Source organism: Podarcis gaigeae (assembly GCF_964106915.1).
Source record: "Podarcis gaigeae genome assembly, chromosome: 1".
In the NCBI taxonomy this organism is placed as follows: Eukaryota; Metazoa; Chordata; class Lepidosauria; order Squamata; family Lacertidae; genus Podarcis; species Podarcis gaigeae.
The window spans coordinates 93,595,286-93,618,324 of NC_139678.1; the positions used below are offsets into that span (position 1 = coordinate 93,595,286).

At 44.2% G+C, this 23,039-nt stretch overlaps 1 protein-coding gene across 3 annotated transcripts in view; it reads left to right on the forward strand.

Annotated features, from left to right (window-relative positions):
* The first annotated feature begins 171 nt into the window (after positions 1–171).
* Positions 172–23,039, forward strand: part of LOC310826892 (protein mono-ADP-ribosyltransferase PARP14-like) — a 35,987-nt gene continuing 13,119 nt past the window's right edge. Inside the window, exons 1-11 of one of the 3 annotated variants that reach the window (XM_083702216.1) lie at positions 172–201; positions 3,563–3,653; positions 5,461–5,594; positions 6,602–6,635; positions 6,831–7,028; positions 8,667–8,936; positions 10,041–10,277; positions 11,704–13,970; positions 14,591–14,821; positions 15,422–15,643; positions 17,302–17,383. In XM_083702216.1, the coding sequence (XP_083558342.1) occupies positions 187–201; positions 3,563–3,653; positions 5,461–5,594; positions 6,602–6,635; positions 6,831–7,028; positions 8,667–8,936; positions 10,041–10,277; positions 11,704–13,970; positions 14,591–14,821; positions 15,422–15,643; positions 17,302–17,383 (3,781 nt within the window). In that variant the 5' untranslated portion in view covers positions 172–186. Of the gene's footprint in view, positions 202–3,017; positions 3,111–3,285; positions 3,654–5,460; positions 5,595–6,601; positions 6,636–6,830; positions 7,029–8,666; positions 8,937–10,040; positions 10,278–11,703; positions 13,971–14,590; positions 14,822–15,421; positions 15,644–17,301; positions 17,384–23,039 lie in introns of those variants that run through there. The other 2 variants (XM_083702217.1, XM_083702215.1) reach the window with 2 other exon arrangements.

Consider the following 23,039-nt stretch of genomic DNA (forward strand, 5'->3'; position numbering starts at 1 on the left):
GAGCGCGGAGCTGAGAGGAGCGCGGTCCTATTGGTCGCACCTCTTTACGGGGCGGGGCGACGGCATCAAGAGAGGAAAGGAGAAAGGGCGGGGGGGGGCGAGTCCGTGACGTGACGCCCAGTACTTGCAAGCCCAGCCAATTAAGAAGAAGGAGGGGGGGAAACCCTGTCGCCGCAGCCTGATTGGATGTCACTCCAAAGGGTAGGATGTAAACTGGCTGGGAGGTGGAATGAGGCATAAATATTCGCAGGGGTTTGGAGAAATTAGGTGAAAGCAGAGCTAGAGATGTGAGGCGCGTCTGGGGTGCCCCGTGGTTTTCTGGGACGGGGAATTCGAATTTAACGAGGCTATGAAGTAGTCAGTGCCTCATCTCTCAAATTCGAACTGAGGAAGGGGAAAAAAAAGATTAAAACTCATTTGTCACCCTGAACGTCAATTACAGGATTGCTTTTATTTTTATTTTTTAATTTCAAAGATAGGCTTATAACTGGATTTCCATGACACAAGCATTTAATTATAACCAAGCAGAATTAAAATAGGCAATAAAGCAACCCCATTATGAAAATGCAGTAATTAAAGCAGGAGATTTGGGCGCATGCAGGTGTAAACAGGTGTACCTTCAATACTCTTGTATTCTACTTAGCAGTGTGTCCCATAAGAGTGGTGTCATCAGGAATAAAGGGGGTGGAAGCTGCCATAGTTGGGAGGAGATTTTGCTTGTGAATTGATTCTTCTGAGTCTGTAAAGTGTTAAGGTCACAGATCTGAGATATATTTGGACCTCTAGGCAGGAGTTTTCATTCATCATCTTTCTTTCTTTCTTTAGTTATGGTTCTACATTTTGAAGCTCACTGGGGACCCAGAGGTTTTCAACCTTTTTGAGTCCATGGCTCCCTTGACCAACCACGGTACATTCTTTCTGCAGCACCCCTGTGGGGCTCAGGAGCCCAGTTACATCACCCCTGCAGAGCTGGCAGCCCCTCACTCTTTTTCAAACACCCTTCCTTGTGGAGTCTTCCCTCAGCCTCATCTCTTCTCCTTGTGAATCCTCTGGGCAGCCGCTGGTGCTGCTCCTGGTCTCTGAGTTTCCTCCCCTTGCCCCAAAGAGAGGTGCCTCTTCACACTGCCTCACAGAGGCCTGGGAAGAAGATGCCCTCAGCCTTTGTAGTCCAACAGAGACAGGCCAAAGGTGAATGTGAGGCCAGCACCTTACCATGAGAGGCAGCAGTGGCCGCTACTGGGCCGGTATGGCAAAATGGCTCTCCTTCAGCACCGGGCACTCAGCTCCCAGGCTAGGCATTGCACACAGCAAGCACAAAAAAGACCAATGCAGCACCTGCCTGTCTGCCTGGCCTCCCACTTGGCTGTCCATTCCCAATAGCAAAGGCCGGCAGACTAGCTGGCTGGGCTTACTCGCTCTCTTGCTTGCTTATTCCAAGGCTGCCTCAGCTCCTGGCAACCAGCACCCCCTGGCCCAGCCCCAGAGCGCCTGCGGAGCTTGTAGCCACGACTGCTGCAACAAACAGCTGTGCACACCTTTGGGAGGCAGAGACGCAAGAGGGCATCAGAACAGGGAGGGAAGGAAAGAGGGACAGAGGCCAGTGTTGCCCACATCACCCCTGACCATCATAAGGCACCCCAAGTTGCCACGGCACACTGGTTGAAAACCACTGTCTTAAGCTGTTGAACCTCAGTAAACTGATGAACTTTGCTGCCTGTGTGTGTGTTTAGTTGGACACAGCACTAGATTTTCTTTGCCTACTGCACATGCTACCAGCATGAGTTTGACCAAACTGTGGGAAGCAGTGGAAGACAAGGAGTGCCTGGCGTGCTCTGGTCCATGGGGTCACGAAGAGTCGGACACGACTAAACGACTAAACAACAACAACAACTGCACATGTCTGGGTACTCTGCTGCTTGGTTTTCTGTGCCCATGCGCTAGAGGTGATTGGATTTTGCACCAGCCCTGACCCAAGGCACCCTTAAACCATGCTGGCCTAGATGGAGAGGATGAACAAATGGACTCCAGCCAAGAAGGATGAGGGAATGCCCTGAAGGCAGCTTATCCAAGATCCTCCAAGGACTTTCCTCTCAGTTGGCCTAAACTGGAGTATTGTTTGCTGCTTGAATGCCTGAAATATTTTTGCAACACACCCTCACCCCTGTCATTTATGTTGGGGTTGTGAAGGATGGTGTTTATGACTGGGAACCCTACTGCCATCACTATGCCTGGTGCCAGTTGTCATTGCTGGTTGGGGTTGATGGGAGCTGGCTCCCAACAGGATGTGGAGGGGCACATATTCCTCATCACTGGGGGGTGGGGGGTGGAACATCCTTCTTTCTGCCTCCCACTTCCCGATTCTGAGGTCCAATGACAATTTTGATGCTTTGGGTTCAAAATTGAAAATTTGCTAAGATTATTGCACTCATGCACTGAACAACTAAAATAGATTATTTCTCCTGACCTTTCAGGCTGGAATCCTATATCTCCTTGACCCATTAATGACACAGCATTAGTGTCTTTAATGACCCATTAATGACCCCATTACTTTAGCATTTAGTAAAATAAAAATCGCTCTTAATAAAGTGCTTTTATTAAAAGAAAAAAGAAAAAAGGGACTACCACATGATAAATAAAAGCTCCATCAGATTAGCCAAGGAATAGCCTTGGATCTGCTTCTAATTTTCCTCTTCTTCAGAAGGGCTCACAACAAACAGTACACTGAAATCTCTGACGCCATCTGGGGCTTTCCAAACTGAATTATTTTCATTTCCTCATTCGGCTTTCCAGCGAGCTAACGCTTCGCGGAAATAAAACAGCGGATGAGCATCCACCGAACAGTTAGTTCAAGGATGTCGATGAAGTTTGAATTGTCCCCGTATCTTTTCCCAGAGGAATAATCTGATCCTAGAGATACACTTACACGGGAGCAAGTCCCATTGCATTCCGTGGGACTTACTTCTAAGTAGACATGATTGGCAAATATCACTGAATGCTTTTTAGAAATGGATGATTCTCGGTTTCGCTCCGCCCCGTTGTAGTCCCCCCCCCCCGGTTATTCTGTTAATAAGGACTAGTCAGATAAAAAGACAGGATGTTCGAACGTTTAGGTAAGGAAGATAAGACGGTAAGGTAGATTAATCTCCAAAATAAAAGGTGCCGAAACTCCTCAAGACTACTAGAAAAAGGAGCGTCCCCCTTGTAGACCCTTTACGACGTTATTTAGTATGTGCGCTCTGCACACGTTCAGATACCCCCCCCCCCTTAAGATAACGTGAAACTTTTGAGAAGTCAGCCGGGACGCGAGAAACAGCTGAGCTGTCTGTGCTCAGAGCAAAATGGGAAGGCTTGAAACGGAAAGGAGGGGTTATAGTGGGAACGAAAATCGAAAGTAAAACGAGTCTGCTGCTCTCTCTTTTTGCATTTGAGCGAGAAACTAACTCAGCCATTTCCCAAGATGGCTGAGAGGGAGGAGGTCTACATTTTCCCAGTCTTGGTGGAAGCGAATTGGGGCTGCAAGATTTCCAAAAGTCTGAAGAATAAGCTTTTGCTCTACTTCCAGAGTTCGAAGAGATCAGGAGGTGGAGAGTGCAAGATCCATGTGGAAGACGGCAAGGAGGAGCGGGTAGTGGTCTGTTTCGCAGAGGAAGAAGGTGGGTTGGGGGGAGCTTGTTTGGTTCCCGACTTGTTGACAATATATGGGAGGAACTCAATATATTTATTGGGGAAAGGAAATAAATCAATCCCCAAGGTGGGACGGTGCTTTGTGGGTGTAGAAATCCGTCTGCTAGGGCGCTGCGTAGCCCTGCGTCTACTCAGAAGTAAGCCTCAGTGAAAGTGTTTTCTGTAACAAATAAAATGCATGGTGTTCTTTTACTTTGACGTGTCCATTGCCTGCGCCCGCTGATTGAGGATGGGTCACCTTAAAAGGAGTTTTGATGACTCACTGCGAAAGATGAATATTCTTCGACTTTGTTTTAGTTAATACTGTATACAAGTCGCCAAGTTTTAGAAGGAACCCTTCCAGTTGCAGAAATGGTGGCCTTGCAGCGGAAACGGAGAGAATAGCAGCAACCCCAGCACAGTTGTTTGTTTTTTTAAAGTATGAGAAAGAAAAACCAGGAGGCAAACAGATACCAGTACCATGGTAGAGTAAGCTTATACATGCTTACGGGGGAGTAATTTCCATTGTTCTTAATGGGGCTTCTGCATAGACATCTATAGGTTTACCTTGAAAGAGAAGCTGAATTTTTTGTTTACTTGCATATTCTATTTGTGATTGCTTCTCAGCTTTCTTTTCCAGGAATCCATAAATGTTCAGTTTCACTTATGGATTCCAAACTCGGGACCCTCTTACATGCTAGTTCTTTCTTTGCTTGTGACTAGCACTGTTCACTTCTTAAACCTGAAGTAAATATAAAATGTAGTATTTCATAGTGAGGGGGTGCAGCCCCTTATTTTACTAACAATATTTACAGCCTCCCATTTACTTTGCATCCTGAGGTTTCCCCCCCCCCCCCTAGTTTGGGAAGAGGTGCAGCCACTTTCCTGTTGTTTCTTACAAAATGCTACATTTTATATTTATTTATTTCATAACGTGTACACTGCTTGATTTTAAAAAACACACATCTTCAAAGTGGTTTACAAAAGATAAAGCAGTAAAATCAAGGAAAAAATGCAACTCTACTACAAAAGTTAAAATACCACAATTTTAACTTTTATTGAGATTGCAATTACCTCAACCGTTGATTTACCTCAGCATCATTTGGATGCGTTTCTTCCCAAACCAGCAATCTGAATTGAGAAAAAGAACGGCATAACTGCAGCTGTGTCTACTCAGCAGTGTAGACTTATTTATTTGAGTTGCATGGAGTTTGTGGTTTTGGGTTAAGGCAAATAAATGCATCTAAACTTCCTTTCCCTGTTTAAAATACTTAGATTTCTAAGATGTGCCATTGAACAACATGTATCAGGATTATGTACCTCCCATTTATTTCTGCTAATATAGGTGGAGGGCTGGTAAAGATTCCCATCAGAACGCCTCTACCAGTCAGAGGCGTGGTTCTCAAACAAGCTAAATCATGGTTAAGTGTGAACAAGTAAGTGTGTGGGTATTTTGGCTTAGCATTGTGTCTGAACCCAGACTCTTGTGTTGCCTCGCTCCAGGTAAATCATGATGCTTGCTCTGTGGCTTATGACTCATGGTTTGTCTGAAGGAGACAACCCATAAGCCTGGGTTTGGATGTAATGCTAATGCAATCTGTGGTTTGCAGGATTGGCCACTTGCCATTTCCCCTCTTGAATGCCCATGTAATTGCTTGCTCACAGTTTGACTTTGTTTTATGTGTGGATTAGGTGGCCCAATGGTCTGAAGGTATGAGGCAGGTTTGTGATGGTATCATAAGGCTACAAGCTAAGGTTATTTTGATGCAATGATGGCTTTCCTGTTTTCCGTTTTAGTGAGGCAGAGAGTCCTTAACATGAGCCACCATGAACTTGATGTGCCTGAAAAAAAGAAATTGAAGCTGGCCGTCTCCTTGCCTCCTGAGGCAGCAGCTGACAATGAGCCCCGGCAAGAACCAAATGCAAGTTTGGTAAATGTTACATGCAGTTCTACTCTGAAACTATTTGCATAGCCAAAAATCTTTTTTGCCACTCTGCATACTGATCATCCTAGGAGTGAATTTGCACTTGGGGAATACAGTGTATATTGCATCTTCCATGCAGAAGCAATTCCAGTAGCTACAGAGGCTGATATATGACACAGTGATGGAGACCATGACTAAGAAGGGGTGTATTTGTTGAGGGTCCCCAAGTACAGTTACAGATGCTTCAGGTTACAGACTCTGCTAACCCAGAAATAATACCTTGGGTTAAGAACTTTGCTTCAGGATGAGAACAGAAATCACGTGGCAGTGGCAGCGGGAGGCCCCATTAGCTAAAGTGTTACCTCAGGTTAAGAACAGTTTCAGGTTAAGAACGGAACTCTAGAACGAATTAAGTTCTTAACCTGAGGTATTACTGTAATGTGATGTTCAAACTCTGTCCCCGAGAACTCTAGGATTCCCTGGAACCTTATCAAGAGTTCTGTGAATATCAGGAGTAGCAGGAAAGTTTCCTGAAAGGTAGCTTGTGTTCCCACTACTGTCCTCCTTCGGCTTTTAGGGATGCATTGGGTGCATTATCAGTTGGTTGGGGTGATAGTGAGGCTCAGCAGGCCTCGCAAATGCCCTGTGTAAACTCTAGGCCCTAGAATAGGTCCCGAAATCCTTTTGCAGCAGCATTCAGGGCTCTGTGGCAGGTAGTCTGGAATTCATCAACATCAGTCAGTATGGAAAGAGTTCCCTGAAGTCTTGGACATTAAAACAGCAGCTTTAAATCATATCCATAGTTATTCAAAAGTAAATCCCACTATTCAGTGAGACATGCTCCCAGGCAGGTGTGCAGAGCACATGACTAGGGCTGACATTCTGTGTTTTCAACTCACTTGGGTTTCTTGGCTTGGTAGGCAGACCATATGGAGGAATATTTCATTGTTTTAGTCTGTGCCTCTGGGCCAGAGGGTCTGCTTTCTGATGCCTTACTTTTGTCTTGCTTTCAGAAGCCTGTTACAGCTGAAGAACCCAAAGATCTGGGTAAGTTACTTTTAAAAATATCCTGGGAAGCAACAATGGGTTACTTTTTGTTTTTATACAAGCCTTGTAAGTATGCTTCTTTCTGAGAAAGAATATTCAAATTCTGCTATTTGGAGAACTTTTTTTTTTTAAGGGATGGGTTTGGCTGGTTTGTAGTCAGTGTAGGAAACGTCTTTCTTTGCCTTTTGATTCTAGAACTTCCAAAAGATGTGCCAGAAAAGTTGGTGACCCAGGAAGAATTCAATGAAGTGGTAGTGACGCCTGTGGGGAACGAACTTGAACTGGAGACTATAGAGATGTACTTCGAAAGTAAAAAGCACTCTGGCGGGGGCCCCATTAAGTCCTGCCTTAAAGATGGAGAACAATTCATCATCACCTTTGCAAACAAAGAAGGTATCTTTAGACAGGGCTTGTTACATATATTACAACGTGTGGGGAACCTCAGACCCATGAGCCAAACCCATGAGCCTTGGACTTTTCCCAGATCACTTCCTCTCCCCAAGCCATTTTTGGTTGGCTGGAATGTAGCCTACGGAACAAAGGAATAAATTGCCTCTACTCCCCTGCTCATTTTTGCCTCTGGTCCTGCTAGCCCCTGCAGTGTGTTTTATGTGGGGCGGTCCTTGAAAACTTCAATTGGTCCTGCAATGCCAGGACTAGATGAGCCTCTGGATCCCTTCCAGCTCTACAATTCTGTGGAAACACAGCAGCCAGGTTACTGGCTGGAATTCCATTTAGATCTCATAACTCTTGTTTTAGAACAGCTACACTGGTTGCCAGTTCATTTCTGGGTTCAGTTCAAGGTGTTAGTGTTTAAAGCCCTAAAAGACTTGGTCCTCATATACCTGAAAGACTGCCTCCTTCCTTACAGACCCTATTGGGCGCTAAATTTGACAAAGGGAAACCTGCTGGTTGTTCTACCACCCTCAGAATTTCACGCCAGCAGTGGTGGCATGGGAGAGGGCATTCTCGGTGGTGGCCCCACAGAGGTGTATCTGGCACCACCATTCTGGCAAATGCTGAAGATTCACTTTTTTACCCTGGCCTTTGACACTTGAGATGTATATTTGGAGGACTCACTTTATTTTCAGTTGTTTTTAATATATTCGTACCTTGGAAGTCGAACAGAATCCATTCCGGAACAGTCACTTCCGGGTTTGCGGCATTTGGGAGCCAAAATGTTTGAGAACTAAGCTGTTCGAAAACCAAGGTACAACTGTACTGTATTTCAGTTGTTGTGATATGCCTTGAGATCTTAGGTGGAAGGGCTGGTAATAAATTATAATAATAGTAATAACAACAACACTGATATTTTATGTAACCTGCCCTGGGCTCAACAAGCTACGTACTAGTATGAATAATGAATAAATTAAGCAAGTGTTTATTCTCCATTTTAAACCATCACCTACCATGAGCCTTATAGGGACGCGGGTGGCGCTGTGGGTAAAACCTCAGCGCCTAGGACTTGCCGATCGCATGGTCGGCGGTTCGAATCCCCGTGGCGGGGTGCGCTCCCATCATTCGGTCCCAGCGCCTGCCAACCTAGCAGTTCAAAAGCACCCCCGGGTGCAAGTAGATAAATAGGGAGCGCTTACCAGCGGGAAGGTAAACGGCGTTCCGTGTGCTGCGCTGGCTCGCCAGATGCAGCTTGTCACGCTGGCCACGTGACCCGGAAGTGTCTTCGGACAGCGCTGGCTCCCGGCCTATAGAGTGAGATGAGCGCACAACCCTAGAGTCTGTCAAGACTGGCCCGTACGGGCAGGAGTACCTTTACCTTTTTACCATGAGCCTTGGTGATGAGAGGGTGCGAAAATACAATAACCACCTTAAATATTTTCTCCACATGCTGGGCCAGAAGCTTGAAATGGGATCTTGAGCTGAAGGAGCATGGTGTGAGGAGGCAGAGAATGTGTACACACCAGGAATATGCCGACACTGTCCAGAATAATAAGGTTTTTCTAGTGGGTGATGTTTTGTTCAGGTATCTGGAATATGAGGTTGTCATTATTCTTTGTGCTTCTTTCCAACTAGATGCTCAGGAAGTTTTGAAAAGAGAGAGTCATGTAGTAAATAAAACTGCACTTCAAGTCAGACAGCCCCAGCAGGAGACTGCCCAAGCTGCATCACAAATGTCAGCTTCTCTCGCTGTTGTTCAGAACGATTTGCAAGAGGCCATAGAAGAATGCATGCTAGTTCTGTTGGTAGAGAACACCAGTGGCTTATCAGAATCGGACAAGGATTTCACTGTGGAAATTTTACCGGAGCTCAGTGTTGCTGTACTCAGTTTCATCAAGCCTATAGGTAAGAGAGAGAATGGATAAAAGGTACTAAATAAGGTCTCTTCCCCACCCCCCCTTTTAAAGGAGCCAGGCAATTGGAAAAGGAAAGGAAAACGGGTTTCTACTCACCGTTGAACTTGTTGGAACTTGCCCCATAGTGTTTAACTTAGGAATAGGGCACAGGTGGACCTCTAGATGTAGCTGGTCTCAAGTCCCTTCAGCCCCAGCCAGGGATGATGGGAGCTGCAGTCCAGTAATATCTGGAGGGCCACAGGTTCCCTATCCCTAGCTGATGTGATGGTGCTCTGGTAATGGCAAGCCCTTGAGAGTATCCCTTCTGAAACTCAGCAAATGTCTAAAACCTTTGCTTCGTTCAAATATGTGGATTCCCTCCTAAGACATTGCTTGCCACCTGCCATGTTTAGAAATGCTTGTATTAAAAATAACGTCCTAAAATTTATCTACCACTGCCTAATGCACCAGTGCACCTTTTTGTCTGTTTGAAAGCTTTAAAAAATTGTGTTTAGCCCAGGCCTGCCAAGCTTTTAGCCCCATAGATGTTGCGGAACTACAATTTCCATTGTCCCTGGCTGTTGTACATGCTTGCTGGGGCTGAGCAAAATCTGAAGGGCCAAATGTTCCCCACCCTTGAACTCACCGATGCATTGGTTGAACGTTGCAGCTCCTGGTGTGATGCTTCTGAATGCATGTGTTTGCTTGGCAACTATAGATTGTCCTGTCTGTATGACAAAGAGTTGTGCCATACTGGGTATATCAAGAAGACACATGGTCTTTCTTTTGTATTGCATTAATTTTGCCATCACAAAGGCAGCAGAAGAGGGAAAGGTTCTGTTGCTACAGTCATCCTGGCCATATGAATAGAAGGGTAATTGAAGGAAGATATAGTGAGCCTAATCAGAATTGTTCCTTGGGGATGTGAATTTGGAACTGGAATGAGATACAAGAAGAGGAGATGGGGAAGACAAGGTGAAATCCTGTGCAGTGGAGAGAAATAATGGGAATAGATTGAAGATGTGAGTGACTGCACTTTGGGGCAGCTTGGTGAATACTCAGTACACATAGTTAATTGTGTTGCTTACTGCTATTTCTTTAAATTCTCTTTTAGAAATAGACCAATTTATCAAAGACTTCAATCAGTACCATAGGGCTAAGCAATTACACTTTTCTGCACATTCTCTGGAGGTGACGAAAAGCATTCTGGTAGAAGACATCCCGCCTCGCATCTCTCAGGACTTCATCAGTGTCTATTTTGAAAGCAAGAAGCATGGAGGCGGACCAGTGTCAGATGTCAGCTACCTTCAGGAAGAGAATTCAGCTGTGGTTACTTTTCAGGATAGCAAAGGTAATTTGTACTATTAGATAAGGTGGGCTCATAATCCTGGATTATTGCAAAAAGCAGGGTAATAATCATTGTGATCAATCAGGTGGCTTGTAGGCAGAGAAGGTAGGAAGAACAAGAAAACATCAACTTGCCTATCTTTCTGACTTTTGGTAAGAGAATGAAGTACAATATGCAGCAAGAGTCCCTAAGTACCAAAATACAAACATCAGAAAAAATAAATATGAAAATATACTTGTAATGTATTCAATAAGCTTATGAAAAAGTAAATAAACATTAATGCAAATGGGACAATTAACAACACACCATGGAACAACTGGTTACGGATCTGTTTTTATGAATAAGTCATTTTCACATATGACCCAATAATCTTAAAATTTGGGGAAGAGTATGTTCAACAAATTGCTCATGTGCATCAACGGCAGAATAAGTCTCTTAACTGAGCAGCTTTCTTGTATATAAAAGCCTATTAATAATGTCATGGTATGAACAAATAAAATAAATACTTTAGTACATTGAAGGTACAGTATATTTTCATATTTGTGGGTCTTTCTGTTGTTTTTGTAATTCTTAGAAGAGAAAAGTTTGCCAAGCTGACATTGGCTATGGTCATGCATCTCACTAAGCCATGGTTTGTTTCATGAATTTTCTCTCATGAGCAAATAAGCCACAGTTGTTTCTCCAACCTCTTTTGCAATGAGGTTTGAAAGGCTGTTCTAGGTCTCTGCTGAATATAATATAGGAAAACAGCCAGAGTTGCCAAGATGGCCTGTCCATGCAAAAGCCACTAAGCCCTATTGAACGCTTCTAAGTAAACATACCTAGGATTGCATTGTAATAATTTATCCTAGGCTATACTGTATTTGTTTGTGGAACTGATGTATTAGGAGAAACGCAGCTCATTCCTTGAGTTTAGTCTTCAGTGTAATTGTTTTGATTGCAAAGCGGGGGCACAAAACAAAATACAACCCTCTGCTTTGGAAACTATACCAGTTTTAGTTTGAGAGAACCTGTAGAAGATAGGAAATTTGAAAGCAATAGTGATGAGGGTGTTGGCAGGGCTGGTGGAGGAAAGCAGGCTGGAGTGGTGTACTGACACAACTAGGTGTGGCTGAAGGAACAAGCAGGTAGATATTTGACCCTTCTGACAGAAATCAGAAACTCTTCCAGAAAGTGAAATGGTCACAGGGAAGGCAACTGGAAGTGATCCTGAGCAGTCTTGGCATCTGAAGGAGGGAAGAGAAACTCACTGGCCATGTGGGGTGACGATTAGATTACAATATTGAACTGTGTCCAAGTCTAATGTGGTGTGGAGGAAGCTATGCAGTGCAGAGCAGTAAGTGTTGGGTTACGTGGAGGGAGTTGCACACTAATCTGGACTTGATCATGTTGTATTTATTTGTGTCTCTTCTTTCTCTCTTTTTTAAAGATGTAACTACCGTCTTGAAGCAGAAGCATTCTTTTAACAGCGTGCCAGTTCTTGTCCATCCATACTATGCCTCTTTGGGAACAGCTCTCTACGGGAAAGAGAGATCACAAATTAGGATGCCGGACCCAATCGGACTGCCGATAGATCCCTACCACTGGCAATTTTTACAGCAGAATCCACAGGGACTTCAGGAAATCAGCCATGCAATGGCAGGTTGCTATTGTGAGGTTGAGTGGCCTGCTAGGTATTGTTCACACCCAGAAATTACCCTGCGTCCTTCTCTTGCTTTATCTAAGCAGAAAAGCTTCCTGGTCAGGACCTGGCAAGAAAATGTTTCTACCCGTTTGACACAGTTCCTGTCCAAGCAGAAAGTTGCCAAGTGTGTATTGAATGCTGAAATCTGGGAAGCCATAAGAAATAACATAGTAAAAGATGACATTTGGATCTTGCCCGATATTGCAAAGGGGATGGTTGTCTTGGTTGGGGCACCAGAAGCTGTCAGGTGCTTGGAGGAGGAAATGCAAGTGCTCATTGAAAAAGCTGCTAAAAAGATTGAAAGAGAGAAGCAAACAATAGAGGCAACTGTTCCTGTTGTTGCTGGAAAATACACTATTTTAAACAATGCTGGACTACAGGATAGTATCCACATGGAGTACCCAGATCTAAAGATTGCATATGATGCTTCCAAAGGACTTATAACACTGCATGGTGTAGCTGCTGAAGTTTTTAAAATAAAAAGCGACATCTTCGAAAGGATATCCCGCATGGACCAACGATATGTTGATGTTCATCCTTACATTCTTCTTTTTATGCAACATGTAGATAATGAACATCTATCACAACTCTTATTTTGGTCCAAAAAGATCAATGCATTCTATGAGCTTGAGGGGAAAGCAGTTCTACTGATTGGGGCAGCTCGCCAGGACCTTCAACGGGCTGAGGAAGAAATGAAGATGAAGCTCACCTGCAAATGTGTTGAACTGGAGGACAACTCGATTCTCGGAAAGAGAGAGTGGAAAGAACTGGCCAACGGTTTGTGCAAGATTGTACAACTGAATAATTGTTCAAGTGAAACCATCAGAATTCAGGAGATGGAGGATCAAATAGTGATTGCAGGATATTTCGAAGATGTGGGCAGTGCCTATCAGAAGATCTTTGATTTTGTTGACAGAAACACAAAAATACAAAAAACCATCAGGACTAAATCTACAGCAGTCACAATGTATGTGGAAGAGGAGAAGCGTAATAGTTGGCTTAAATTGGAGCAGCAAGGCATAACGATCCGTTTTGGCACGCAGGCAAATCGCAGGCTGATTTCCCTGGAAGGACCCCGGGTAGAAGTCCTGAAGGGGCTTGAGCTCTTTCAAAACATCCTGTCCTCTCTGTATTGTACTAAAATGATAATAGATAAACCAGGAGCCAAAGAATTCTTCAAGGAACAAGAACATTTATATGTTGCTGGTGCCAGACAACAATTTAACTGTTTGATCAGGATTCAGGAAAGCTCGGAAGAAAGTGAAGAGGAGGGCAGAGATGTGAATAGACCTGAAGAAAAGAGACTGCCAAGCTGCGAAGTTAAGCTAAATGATGGCATCGTAGTAGCAGTTCATAAGGGTGACTTGACCCGTTACTCGGTTGATGTTGTGGTCAATGCATCCAATGAAGACCTGAAGCACATTGGTGGCCTTGCATATGCGCTGTTAAAAGCGGCTGGCCCACAGCTACAAAGTGAGTGCGATGACCTAGTCAGGAAGCATGGATGTTTGAAGCCTGGCCATGCAGTTAGAACACGTGCTTGGAACCTGCCATGTAAAGAATTGATCCATGCAGTTGGGCCGAGGTGGAACAGTTCAGAAAAAGAGAAATGTACACAACTGTTAAAGGAAGCCGTGAAGCAAAGCTTAAAGCTGGCAGAAACAGTTAACCATCGCTCCATAGCCATCCCTGCCATAAGCTCTGGGATTTTTGGATTTCCATTAGAAGAGTGTGCCCGTACCATTGTAACATCCATTAAGGAACACTTGGAAGAAACCTCTGAGAGTGGCTGCCTAAAAGAGATACTCCTTGTGGACTCTAATGAAAATAGTGTTCGGGCACTGTCAGAAGCCTTGAATGAAATATTCACAGACACACTGCCCCCATCTAAGTCTTCCTTAACCTCCAAAACTAAGAGCCACACTACAAAGAGTAGTAGGGAACCTCAAGAAGTAACTACGGCTGAAGGTGTGAAAATAGTACTACAGAAAAAGGGAATTGAAGACTCCACAGTAAGTTGTTGCTGCAGTTTTTTCAAACTCCTTTTTAAATAGTGTAGAGTGGACTAAATGCTCAATTTCAATTAAAATAAAATCTGCTTCAGTGCAGTTAGTTAGAAAAGCACAAAGGTGAAAAAACAAAGGTGATTATAGAATCATAGACTCAAAAATTGTGAAGTTGGAAGGGACTCTTCTGCTCTTAGTGACCCTGCACAGTAGCAATGTGTCTGTGCTGCAATATGTACGAATTGAAGCTTGCTTACACCATTATTGGCCTAGGTGCCACAGAGTAAAATTACAGAATCTCCACAAATGTCTTCTTTCCCATCCCCTACAATAGTTAATGGCTTTTGCAACTTCTTGATTTTGAGTGTGTCAGTTCTTAATGATAGTTAAAGCTGGTAGAACTCTTTGCAACTTCTAACATTTTCCCTCTGTGTTGGAGGTCTAAGAACATCTGGAGGGTTGCAGGTTTTCCATCTCTGCACAGACGAGCAGGCAGATAAGCGGGACCCCTCTTTGCTGCGTTGGGGGTGGGGTCACTCTGGTGGCGTTGGCAGCGAGGGCTGGGCCGGTGTGCCCTGCCATCTTGTGCTATTCCTGGTTTGTCTTTCTCCCTTTTCTTTTTTTAGGCGGATGTAATTGTCAACAGCGTTTCCAGAGACCTGCAGCTGGAAAAAGGCCCGCTCTCCAAGGCTCTGCTTGCCCGAGCAGGAATGGAACTCCAGGAGCAATTGACCAAAGAAGGCCAAGGAAAGGACATCAAAGAGGGATGTGTGTTGAAAACAAATGGCTATGCTCTGGGTTGCTTTCATGTACTGCATGCCCATTTGCCTTCTTGGAATCAGGGTAAAAAATCTAAGGTATGGCTTTATACTACCACCCAATGCAGTTGTGGCTGGTTTCCATTGGCAGTGCTGGGGCAGAATGTGGGCAAGCCGACAGAAAGTGGAGCTGGAGTCAATGGCAGGCCGAGCCCACCCTCCTGCCCTCTGGGTTCTACAAGGGCAGCACTAAGGCTGAAGAGGGGGAAACTGACAGGTGGTGGCACTAGGGGTTGCTTGTGAGGGAGAAGGCAAGCAGGTGGGGAGCTGGCTGCAAGCAGACTGAGGTTGGAGGGCACTACCGCCATTTTCCCCAATGGACCAGCTTCCACTAGTCAAGTGTTCAGAAAAAATGACCGGAGATGTGTTATGCTCCAATTTCAGTTGGATAGCTGCCTTCAGCCCATCCAAATTTAGATGTTTTTCATCTTGCTGGTTTGAGGAAGTTCAGCACCGACCTATTCAACTCTCACGCATTTCCTTTTATCTGGATTAGTTCAGCTGTGCTGGCATAGTTGCATTCATACAACTAATTTGAATTGTCTTGGGAACCATTTAATTGCAGATATCTAGGCGATGCCACCTGTCAAGAAAAGCTTAAACTGCAGGTTCTAAAATGTTTCCTTTTCCGGCCTCCAGATCCTGGGAGAGATTGTTGAAGAATGTCTGGAAACCACTGAGCAGCTTTCTCTGAATTCCATCGCGATCCCAGCCATTGGGACGGGTAACTTGCTATTTCCCAAGCAGTTTGTTGCTAAAGCAATGTTCGATGAGGTGTTCAAATTCAGTCAGAAAGCGAATCCCCGCTCTCTTAAAGAAGTTCATTTTGTTCTGCATCCGAGTGATACGGATACTATCAAGGTAACTATCATTTTTGCAGCATCCCTTTTGTTAAAGACAGCTATTTGATATTAAAGATAGCTTTAGAAGATCCTAAGTGTTACAGGAGCAGTTTCTCCCCCCCCCAAAAAAATCAGATCTAGCATGCCCCTCAAAATATGAATCTTTTCCTTATTGTATGGCCAATGTGTTATCTTGCTCCTATATTGTACATTGACACATGGACAGTGAGGCAGAAAAGCTGGCTGGGACAATCTGCATCAATGAAATTACTGCATCAGTGCAAGAAAAAAATACTCTTCCAGTTTGATGATACCCCTAACATCATCCCACCTAGTCTACTTTTCTCAACTAGGTGATATAGGCTAGATCACAAATACTCAAGTGCCGCATAGAAATGTGACTCCCTGCCCACCAAATGTGTTTTTTGTGGCTTCTTCTCCTTAGACGGGGGTAACCAGTGCAGTGTCCTCATGATGTTGTTAGACTCCAACTCCCATCAGCCCCAGCCGTCATGACCAGTGGTTAGGGATGATGAGAGTTGTAGTCCAATAACATCTGAAGAACAGCACATGAGCTACTCTTGTCCTAGGAAAATGGAGGGAAGGAGAATTTCACTCAAACTGCAGGATAGCATTTGTCAACTGGTGCCCTTCAGATATTTTGGACCACAACTGATTAGAGCTGTAGTTCAGAACATCTGGACAACACCAGGTTGGCAGAGGCAGCTGTCATAAAGCATAGCAAATTTGATGTCAGTCAGTTATTTCTCAGTGCTGGATTGGTTGGGAAGTGAAACAAATGGGCACTGAAGCTATGCAACTTGCTTGTTTGGACCATTTGATCCCCTCTGCTTAGTGTTAGATGCTACAGCCCACGTCTAGTGTATTGTCAAAAACGGGTCTTGCTTGAGTAGTATTTGCAAACAGCTTTTCTGCTTTACAAAAGCTGGTTCTTTTGCACCATAAATCACTGGAAAGGAACCTCTGGCTCGCTGGTGTAAATTAATCCTAGCAGGTTTCCCAATTTTGCCTAATATGAAGTCTCTTTCTCCCATCCACCCCCTGTCCTGATGTCAAGTAAAGATGCAGCTTCAAAGGAATAGTTGTGCTCCTGATCGTTCCTTGGCAAGTGGGGCTTGTATGCAGTGCCTTTTGAATTTTGACACCAAATGGGAGTTTCTGATCAGGAACTCTGTGGAGTGTAGCCAAGTCATGCGGAAAGCAGACACTGCAGTAATTTCAAGCCCTGCTAGGAAGAGTTACCCTCCTGTTCCATGCAGGGCTTGCGGTTGCTGTCATAGCTGATCATCAGTGACTCATAGTGAGTTATCAAGTGTGCCTATGTTTATTTGGCACAATATTTCTGCTTCTGCTAGTCATGCAGATGACAAGAATGTGTTAAACACACACCCCAAGTCCTACTCACCTTCATGAAAGAGACTTAAACTTTAGAGGCAGTGCCGATATTCTTTCAAACCTCTAATCTAAACAGTTAAAAGGTAAGTGTGGTTTCATAATTTCAACAGAATGACTGCAAAGGCAGTGATGTTCCAGAAGAAATACCACATGGCACCCTTCTTGTCTCTTTTCCTGATAATGTGTTCATTGTAATGAAACCCTAAAAGCCTGCTTGAAGTTTTAGCCTTTTTTTATTGTGGATTTCCCCCCCTCCTCTAGGCATTTACAGATGAATTAAACAACAGGCTGAATCCCAGTCAAACAAATATAGTACCTGACAGCTCCCAACAGCTCGGTCAAGGTAAATCTTGTTGTTTTCAGAAAATCCCACCAGCCCCTGCAAAAACAAAAAGCAAAGTGTTTGGAGCTTGACCCAGAAATATTGGGAATTCTGGAATCTTCTAATGAGGAAGAAAAGCTGGAAGAGCTGAGGAAGCTGCAGAAAACAGTTGAAGATCAAGGTTTTCATGTAAAATAAGGGAGAAGAAGAGCCAGTATATATTTATTCTCTCTACATAGGCCAGTAGCCAAATAGCAGCAGAGCTAGTCGTATGTGCATATTTTTGATCCCGTGTGCCATGTGACAAACTGCATTTTGAAATGGGACGCTCAAAAAGTACTTTTGTGATATGTTGTGGGATAGCCCTTAGAACAGGAAAAGTTCACAGGTTCCACTGGGCTACTACAAGCATCTTGTGTGGCCCTAAAGCAGCTCTTTGGAATCCTGGCCATGACTCTAGCGGCAAAGTTAGTCCCAATAAGCAGTGTGTGAAGTAAACTCAGGTAGCAGTGAGCCTTGATCTTGCTAGGTATCCACCCCTCCGCTTTTCTCTTCTATGGTTTGACTTGTGAGAAGCCACCTTCTGCTTCAAACTAACCATTTTATGCCCGGGACTGGGAAAAGTCCCATCTTTCCCCAGTGTGGATTCTAGCAAAAGAAATAAAAATGATTTTATTTAACTCAGGGACTGGATGCTTTCAATCTCCTCTTCCTTCACTGTGCAGTAGTACCTTGGTTCTCAAACTTAATCCGTTCCGGAAGTTTGTTCCAAAACCAAAGCATTCCAAAACCAAGGCGTGCTTTCCCATAGAAAGTAATGCAAAACAGATTAATCCGTTCCAGATTTTTAAAAACAACCCCCAAAACAGAAATTTAACATGAATTTTACTATCTAATGAGACCATTGATCCATAAAGTGGAAGCAATAATCAATGTACTGTACTATAAATAAGTATTGTAGATGATAAAAAATTTAATTAATTTTTTTTCTTACCTTCACTGATGATAGTCATTGTTTGGATGGGTTTTTTTTTTAATCTATTTCCGCAGTCACACAATCAGTCAATCAGTAGCTGAACTGGGTTCCAGACAGTCACAAAAACAAATTAACTGAAAAAGCCTCAAAAACAAAAACACAAAATAAATAGCAAAAACAAAAGCGTCAATCTTAATCCATTCCGGAAGTCTGTTTGACTTCCAAAATGTTCGAAAACCGAGGTGCAGCTTCTGATTGGTGCAGGCGCCCTGGAAACAATAGCCGACAACTGCGTCAAACGTTTGGCTTCTGAAAAACGTTTGAAAGCCGGAACACGTACGTCCAGGTTTTCGGTGTTTGGGAACCAAGGCGTTTGAGAACCAAGGTACCACTGTACTGGGGGCAGAGAAGGGAAAAATGGGACTACATGTGCCTGCGGCTTGATGTTGCACATTCATGACCAGGGATGGCAATGTGGTGCCCTCTAGATGTTGTTGGACTTCAACTTCTACCAGCTCCAGCCAACATGGGTGTTGGGATGGTGGGTTTTGTAGTTCAACCACACCTGGAGGGCACTGCATTGCTTGCCCCTGTGCTACGATTATGCCTACTTTTGAAAAGCTCCAGTGTCTAATGGGGACCAAATTGGATTCAATCTGTGCTGCTTTTATTCAATTCAACGTTCTGACTGGGGAGAAAGCTTTATTAAAATGATGAATTGAGGACAAAGAGTCATCTCCTGAAAAGCATTGGGTGGATACATAAATATCCTACAGCTAAATGCTTAGGAGAAGGGGAGCCAAATATATAGACATTTATTCTCTCTCTTTTCCCCTTTACAGCTTCCTTTGGGAGTATTCATCGCCAAAGTCTGAAGTTCATAAAATGCAGATTGGCTCAGTTCTGTTGCAGGTGGAATGTGGAGATATCACCCAAGAAACCACTGATGCTATAGTGAACATAACCAATACCACGTTTGATCTTAAAGTTGGTATGTTTACAAAACCTATGAGGTCATTCACTGGAACCAGTCTGTCTGTAATTGGTATATATGCCTGGGTGTACTGTCTCCAACCTCACCATTTCCAGTATTGATAAGCAAGTGTCCTTGTTCGTAGCTATGTGTCTAATTCAGTTGAAAAGAATGATGTTTGTTCTAGTTTTGGAATAAAGTCCCATAGCTGGCAGAGACATGTGATACACTTTCTACAGAACTATTAAACCATTGCTGCCTTCCACTGCAATATTGGAGGTTGGGGGATTGTAACTAACATACCTGTGGTTGAGATGTCATATTCCCGTGCTCCACACACACCCGTGGTCCGCACACAGCTGTGTGCTGTACAGAAAAAGAAGCAACTGTGTGACATCAATAGAAAGCCTCAGCCATTCTGTTCTTGGGGATCCCACTGTGGTCGAAAAATTGCCCTGGGATTTCCTGAGCTTTCCTACCCCAGTATAGTTTGGTCTTCAGTATCATTCTGCCCAAGTGATAGGGATTTTACAAAGCATCAGATGCAGATGTGTAATAAGATGCTTGTCTCTATATGAGCAGTAGAGAGCTGGACCACAAAGCAGAGCCTTCAACTTTGCTTCCAGTTCCCACCAGGCACCTGATTGTTATCTATCATGGGAATGTTCCTTTTATACTGAATTCAGCTATGCATGCATGCTACATTCATAGGAACTTGGTTAAGGCTATATGTGCATGTATCCTTTGCTGTATGTGGGTTGTTAATCTTTACTGGTAATCTTATTAGAGAAATGTAATTTTTATTTATTTAAGGTGTTTCCAAAGCAATTCTGGATGGAGCTGGACCAGGGATGGAACAGGAATGTGCTCAACTAGGTACAAATCTACTTTTTACATAAGCAGGGGTGGGTTTGGTTCCCCCTCCTCACCGCTGCCCAACACTGGTGGTCAGTAGTGAATGCCAACAACTTTCTTGATCTTTGAAGCATGAGTAGTTACAGGCCAGTGAAACATGTTAAATGCTGTTTATGCCCGAAGATAACTGAGAGTGACTGTTGATCATTTGCTACTTTGCACTTCCCTGCTCCTTAATTGATCCTTAACAAGTTATTGGATCTTAACTGTATACAGCCAGTACAAAAGTAGTGTCTATGATTTAGCAGGAAATTGCATGTTGGTCATCCACATGGCTATGAAGTGTCTCATTTCATTTAGCTGCAGAAGGTAAAGTACCGTATTTTTCATTCTATAGGACGCACATTTTCCCCTCCAAAAATTAAGCGGAAATGTGTGTGCGTCCTATAGAGTGAATGCAGGCTGCGCCGCTAAGCCCAAAGCTAGAACAGGAAGACGGAGCACTGCGGAGCACTCCGTCTCGCTGCTCTAGCTTGGGGATGGCTGCACGCACAGCCTCTCCAGGGCAGCGGGGTGCCTTCACCCCGCTGTCCTGCAGAAGCTAGCAAGGCTGTTCCCAAGCCAGAACAGCGAGATGGAGGGCTCCGTCTTGCTGCTTTAGCTTGGGGACGGCTGCGCGCACAGCCTCTCAGGGCAGCGGGGCACTGCGCTCCAAAGGCTTCAGGGATCTTGAGGCTGGCGGTGTGGGGAAAGCAGCGCTTCACCCCACCGCCAGCCCCACAAGCTCTGGTGAATGTACCTTGAACGCACCTTGTTTTAGAGGGGGAGAACAAGAAATTTTTCCCCCTGTTCTCCCCCTCCTATAATCCGGTGCGTCCTATGGTCCGGTGCGTCAATGGAGCGAAAAATATGGTAAAATGTTAGCCATCTGTATGTAGGAGCCTTGTCTTCATCCTTCTGCATGGGCTGTTGCTCAGTGGTCCCATCAACTTTGGCTGGTCTTGGTAGCCAATAATTTCATCAAGTAGTCAGTGGGTTCTGCTTCCTGCTTCACACAGGCAAACTTAAGTGTGTGCTCCTTTTTGTTCCTTGAGGAATTCTCAGTTGTGCAGGGAACTTTTGTATCTGTGGAGACTGCCTGCTGCAGGGATTCCTCCTTATTCTGTGAGGGACCAGGAGAATTGTCATGGTCTTGTGGGTAGGGCTAAATGTGCAGCCCTGCTATACCCTCTTTGGTCCTCAGTGGGCTGAACAGCTTCACAGAATGGTTCTTGCATACCTGGGGACATAAATATCTCCCTCTTAAACAGAACAGCGTTGCTTGTCAGTTTATCAGTGGTATAAAGTGCAGGTAGTGAGGGGAGGCCCTGCTGCTTAGAGGGCATGGGAAGCAGCACAGAAAATTGGATATTTGGGTTGTTTCTAACACCCCTTCCTGGTGTGAATGTTGTTGAGGGCAAAACAGCATCTGCCCCGGAGATGAAATATTGCTGTTTCAGGACTAGAAGAACAGGATATCTCTGGAACAAAAATGTGGAAGGATATGGGAGCTCTGTGCACACAAAAATTGTATGGAAAGGCTTCTAAGATGGAAGGCATATACTCCTCCTGAGTAGAGGCTGCCTTGTTTGTTCCACATATCACTCTCCCCCCGCTCCTCATTTCTTTCAGCTACCCAGCCTCACAATAATCTCATATGCACGCAAGCCAGGAAACCTGAAGTGTAAAAATGTAATCCACCTTGTGGCTCAAGAAGATACCAAGGCACAAGTCTCCAAAGCTCTCGTGGAATGTGAACAAAGACAATTTTCCTCTATTGCTTTTCCTGCAATTGGGACAGGTCTGTATTGCCTTGAGGGAAAACAATGGTGCAGCAGTAAGTGGGTGGCATAATTGAACTTCCAGTGGTGCTAATGGTGGTGGCTCAGTATTTTTAATTCTTTATTCAACAAAATGTAGACACCACTCAGTTGTAACAAAAATACTAAGTGGCACCACAATACTAAATAAGAAACATGGGGAAGGTTAGGATCGTTGACACTGCTGCTCCACTCCTCATCAGCCCTGCCCCACACCCTCCTTGAGTGTTTTTGGCTGGCTGGGATATTATTTTGAACTTGTGATAATGTTTCTTGCCTGCTGCGTTGAGAATAGAGGTGTGTGCATTGTGTGTGTGTGTGTGTATTTCTACTGTTGGGCCAGATGTTCTGTACTTCTTCATTCAACCACAGTGACTGTTAGGCGCCATGAAGACACACTGAAGAATAATAAGTAAGGCATCAGAGGTAAACTTTGAAAGGTATCTTCAAAGTTTGGTTTAGCTTCATGGATGACCTCAATTTTTCTTAAAACTTCTAATATCATTATCAGAAATACTGGGTTGGATCCAGTATACATAGAAGGTCTGGGAAGGGAGAGCTGAGTCTGGAAGAATTGCTATATTCAAATCCTGTTTGAATTTAGCATTGCTCCTTTGAAAAAGAAAACCTATTCCAGGTGCTTTGTTCTTAAATTACAATGGGAAGAAAATAAACTACATCAATTTCTTGTCCAGGGTAGTCACACCATTCAGGAAGCATGTTGGAAGGTTAGGAGGGTTTCAGTCCTGTGAATCAACAGCCTCTGCTGGTGTGACCCTCACATGCCCCCGTTTCCCACTCTCCAGATTTGGATAGAGAGAAATTGTGAGGTCTCTCTCCTTCCTTGGAGGGGAAAATTATTTTAAAATCTGGTCTTTGGGATGTCACAGGCCATAAATTTGCAATATCAGCTGAAATTCATTCCCATTGAAGTAATGAGATTTCACTAAGGTCACATGTACACCACACTTTTAAAGTACAAACCTTCCCCGAAGAATGTTTGGTTAACTCCTT